This window comes from Ursus maritimus, unplaced genomic scaffold (genome assembly GCF_017311325.1).
Source record: "Ursus maritimus isolate PB19 unplaced genomic scaffold, ASM1731132v1 scaffold_24, whole genome shotgun sequence".
Taxonomy (NCBI): Eukaryota; Metazoa; Chordata; class Mammalia; order Carnivora; family Ursidae; genus Ursus; species Ursus maritimus.
In genome coordinates, this window is record NW_024424897.1 from 18,651,417 (window position 1) to 18,656,298 (window position 4,882).

The window sequence follows — 4,882 nt, forward strand, 5'->3', positions numbered from 1 at the left end:
GGGAGGTTGGAGGAAAACCTCTCCCTTTCGCGCCTGGTCCGCACCACCTACTGACCCTGGGTGGTGTGGATAGTCTGGAGGTAGGGGTGAGAGGACACCGAGGCCCAAGCTTTTGGAAGCCGAGGTGCGCGTTCCCAGAAGCCTGGGCCCCCGACCTTGGCCTGCAGCCAGACTGGCTTGCCTGGCACTGCTGTTCTCCTGTGGGCAAAGCCAGGCCCCGCCCTCCCAGAGGCTGGGGTGGGGGTGGGGAAGAGCTAGCCGATGCTGTGGGAACTGATTACCCAGAGAAAAACCCAGGCAGGCTGGGCAAGACTCCAGGGGACAGGATCCTCCCTGCCTCTTCTCACCCTTCCAGTCTCTAAGGAAGGAGGATGTCTGGAGTCCCCTCTCCCAGCAACTGTCTGGGAGAACAGCACCAGCCAGGAGAATGCTCCAGGTTCCAGGTGGTCAGGACCTTGGACGGGGGAGGAGGAAAGGCAGGGGGACAGCAGGGGGTTGGCACAGGGGCACTGGCTGGCACAGTAGATCCTGGGCATTTCTCCCAGCCTGGGTGCTAGCCTGACAGGAGGTGCCCTTCTTTTCCCTGAAAACTCCTTTCTTCCTTGTCTTTAGGGGAAGATCCAGGAAGAAGGGGAATCATCCCCCAACCTTTGTAATTTCTGCTACCTGAGCTCAGGTGACCAGCTCTGGCCTGGGGATGGAAGGGATGGGACTAGAGAGGGTTTTCTTAAAAGCTGGTGATGATCCCTCTGGGTAGAATCCTTTTTTAGGGGGAGGTGAAGTTGTGGCTCCCTACCCCCAGGACCCAGCAGGCATTCAGTCCTAAAGTGGGCACTGCCAGCTGCTTCACTCTTCTCCCCCACCCCTGCTGTGAGCCACTGCCTCTAGTTGTCATGGCAACTGGGAATTAGGGTTTTCTACAGCAGTAAGTGCCCAGGAAGGCAAAGGGAAGAAGGGTAATGGGTGCCCCCCCCCCGCCCCTTCCCCTGGAGAATAGAGAGCCCCCTCCTTTCCTTGTCCCAGCTCTGGACTAAGAAGGGGTGAAGGGAGAAAGAGGAAGTCAGAGAGGCCTCAGCAAAGTATGGCTTCATTTCTGCCAGCCAGCCAGACAAATGTTTGTAGAGCGTCTGCACTGGCTAGGTTTGGGATCCAGAAGCAAAATAAAATAGAGGTAGTTCTTGACTTCATGGAGCTTTCAGTCTGGGAATGCCCATCTTTCCTGCTTTTGACTCACATTCTGGACTCCTACCACCCCCAAAATAAATAAAGGAAAAATGGCAGGCAGAAACACAATTGTTTTTTTAAGAGTCGTAAACCTGGGTGTTCAATGTAGCTCTCTTTATTAGCTTCGTGACCTTGGGCAAAGTGATTAACCTCTCTGATCCTCCGTTGCCTCCTCCTTGGAGAAAGGGACATGTAATATCTGCTCTTTGTGCCTCCCAGGACCTTAGGATCAACCAGTCTCTGGGAGAATGCCCCGATCCTGAGGGGAGCGCCTTCCTAATTCCTTCCCCCATTGCTTTGCCATTGTGCTTTCTCATTCTGTTCTCTCCCCTCCTCCAGGAGAGACATTTCAGAGCCCTTGCAGACCTCACCATGCCAGTTGCCGCCACCAACTCTGAGTCTGGTAAGAAGGGGCTGAGGACGTCTGTTTGTCTCGGTGGTTCTGAGAGTGCTCCAGGCAGGGACTTGAGGGTGGAGAGCAGCCGTGGGGCACTCCCGCAGCCCCCGCCCCCCCCCCGCTGCAGGAATACTGCCCCCCACTGCTGCTCCATCCTGCCACTCAGCCTTTCCTTCAGGCAGGTTCTATGGCCCCCACTGCACCTGCTCCAGGGTCCAGCTAGAGACGCCCGTGGAGGGCAGAGGCGTGCGTGCTCCAGAGCCGATCCGCATATTGCTGGAGGGCAGTGGCCTGGGGCCAGGCTGGTTGGTGAGGCGGCCCTTAGGACCTGGAGGATGGCTTGGGGGTGGAGGACAGCCCGGGGCTGGGAAGTCCACCCTGCTGTGCCCACCAGATGGATGGAGTAAAGCAGCACGTGCCGGAGATGGGCGTGCGTCTGTGTGCTGGGCTACAGGAAACTGTGCGTGGAGGATGCCGGCTCAGGAGGCCTGGGCTTGCTTCTGTGGGTGGTTGGGGGGCAAGGGAGCAGGTCACCCAGATGAGCTAGGAAGCCTCAGGAGCAAATTTCTTAACCTCTTGGAGCCTGTGGCTCTTCTTCTATAAGGAGGTTGATGTGAAACTCTAAGGCTCTGTCGGGGAAAGAATATTCCTGATAGGAGTATTCGCAGTTATTATGCTGTGCGGCTGGATTATTGCCTCAATCAGCCTGTGACCCTCGGTCCTTTTTAGGACCTAGGTTTTCCCATCAGTCAGATGAGGTGATTGGACAAGAGAAGTCTTCTTAACTTTTTTGGGGTCTGGATCCCTTTTTGAGACTCTGATGACAGCTGTGGGCCCTCATCGTAGACAAATGCTCCAATGCACAGAATCTGCATTCCACTCTGGGGGTTCATGGACCCCGGGTGCAGTCAGGGACCTGCCAGGTGAAGTTCCCTGTGCTAGAGGCTATGGGCCCTCACACTGCAGTCTGCTCTGCTTTTGCTCTGATTGGTCTGACATTCCCCTGCCTGGATGCCTTCTGCCCGCGCAGCCCCTTCCCTTGCTCCAGGCCTTGCTGCTGCCTTGGCAAGATATTCCAGGCCTCCCAGTTTGGTTAGTATGTCTCCCCTGTCCCTCCCCTCCGAGAAAGTGAACCAGGAAAGTGAAGGCAGCTGTGGGTGGTCTAGACCCAAAACTGTGACACCCTTGTCCCCTAAGAAAGGCCTTTTCTCCGTGTAGTGGAGGAACTGTACTAATGTCCCCCAGCTTTGGTGGCCTTGGAGGGCTCAGTGCCCCCACCTCGTGTCCAGCCTGCTGAGCCCCCTGGGCTCTTCCCCTGCTCCAGGCTGCCTGGGCCCCACTGTAAGCTGCTTAGGGGTTAATTAAGCCCATCTCTGAGCCTGTGATTAAAGGCCTCTCAATCTGGGACTGCTTTGTAAACCCATTAATAGTGCCTGGCAGGGGTGTAGAGGGAGGAGAATTTGACTTCCCTGCTGCAGGCCACTTGATGGGGCCATGGTGGGGGTGCAGTGGGGACCAGGCAGGGAGTGGAGGCCAGGGATGAGGGTATGGGCCTGCTTCCTTTGGGGACCTGTGGGGCCCCTGATCCCCTGCGTGCTATGCCGTGGGCTACTTCTGCCTTCCCATATCCAAAGGAAGGAGGACAGGAACAAGCTGCTTACCCTCTTGGATCCTGAGTTTCCTCTTCTGTAAAGAGATGGTGTGTGACCCCAACGCTATGAGTCTCTGGGCCCTTCCTGCAGGCAGCCCTCCCTGCCCACCCTAGGCTGGATTGGCTCCTAGCCTCAAAAATCTAATGATGGGTCTGCTTCTTCTCATTTGGTGGCCATTACACTTCCCACAGGCCTGATAGGAGAGACAGCTGTGGTCAGGGTCACCCGCCTCTGAGGTCAGGGTCACCCTCCCTCTCCCCGCTCCCTTCCTGGGGAGATTCCAGCCTTGGGATCTGTGGAGTGAAGCCAACAATTCCCTTCCCTATGGGTTAACACGGCCACTGTCATTGTGGAAGGGAGATGGTGTGAGTGTATTCTTGCAGAGAGACCCAGCTCTACTTCTAGAAAGTGAAGGGACCCTTTCCTGAGGGTCGGGGACGGGTTGGGGAATATGTGGGCTATAGCATGGGCTAAGTGTTCAGAGAAGTTGCCCCTGGAGTCTTCAGACCTACAGCCCTACCCTTTCTGCCCTCTTTACTTGACTCCCTCTTTTCTTTGAATCAAGGCTGGGATGTGGGCTATTTTGAGGTGGAGCTGTCCCTTTAAATCTCTCCTGCATCCCTGGGTTAATGTCCTGGTGTGTAATCCCTCCTGCTGCCATGGCAACCAGGGGTGCGTTTCGACCTGGTGCCACTCCTCAGGGAATGGCTGTCTGGTGGCAGCAGCAGCTGGTGGTGTCCTCATGGGTACAGGATATCAGAGGAATGGAGGCACTGGGCTGGGGTAACTGCCAAGTCCTTTGCTCCTGCCCACCCGGGTCCCTGCTGTGAGAATGCACCCTCACCTTTTCCCTTCCAAGATGCCTGACTTGCCCACCAGGCACCATCCCTAACCTAAGGGGAGGAGCTTATGCGAGATGGGGGAGGGAAGGGGCCGCTGCTGAGATGTGGGGTCAGACTGTGAGGCACCCCTCGCAGCCCAGGCTGGTACTGCTCCCTGTCCCCCACCCCCCACACCTCCGCCCCCCATGGCTAGCAGGTAGGGGGAGGCATTTGGGGCTCGAGGTATTTGCCCCATGCCACAGTGGTGCCCCTGCTCCTGGCTGGGGACTGAGAGTCATTCTTGGGGGCTGCCTTTGATCCAGAGGGGGTCATTGTAAAGGAAACTGGGCCTGGAGAAGGAACGTAGAAGTCTGAGGGCAAGAGGAGGAAGTGGCATGCGTGTATTAGAGGAGAGACTTCCAGAAGAAGGGGGCGGGAACAAGCTGGGGCCAAATCCCCACCCCGCTTGTGGTTTCCCGCAGTTGGACTGTGAGAGGAGAGTCTCTGAGCACCGCCTCAGTTCTGAAGGGGCAGCAGGCTTAACCCCCTGCCCCGCAAACCTTCCCTCAGCCGCCCCCTGCCGACCCCAGCGGGTGCGAACACCGCGCGGGAGGATCAGGCACCGGGAGGAGCGGGACTGTCTTTCCCACCGCCCCACTCTCAGCTCTAGTACCGCCCCCTCCCCACCCGGCTGCTCCCGTCGGGGCTTTGGCCAATCAGCAAGGCGGTCAAGGAAACTCAGCCTTGCTATTGGCTGATCCTGCAGAGGGCGCTCCCGGAGTCCCGCC

General features: G+C 57.5%; 1 protein-coding gene across 2 annotated transcripts in view; it reads left to right on the top strand.

Moving 5' to 3' along the window:
* Nucleotides 1-4,882, top strand: part of MPP2 (membrane palmitoylated protein 2) — a 33,978-nt gene that overhangs the window by 920 nt on the left and 28,176 nt on the right. The window contains exons 2-3 of one of the 2 annotated variants that reach the window (XM_008693525.2): nucleotides 613-676; nucleotides 1,564-1,627. In XM_008693525.2, coding sequence (XP_008691747.1) covers nucleotides 1,597-1,627 — 31 coding nt within the window. In that variant the 5' untranslated portion in view covers nucleotides 613-676; nucleotides 1,564-1,596. The remainder of the gene's footprint in view (nucleotides 1-612; nucleotides 677-1,563; nucleotides 1,628-4,882) is intronic. The other variant, XM_008693527.2, reaches the window with a different exon arrangement.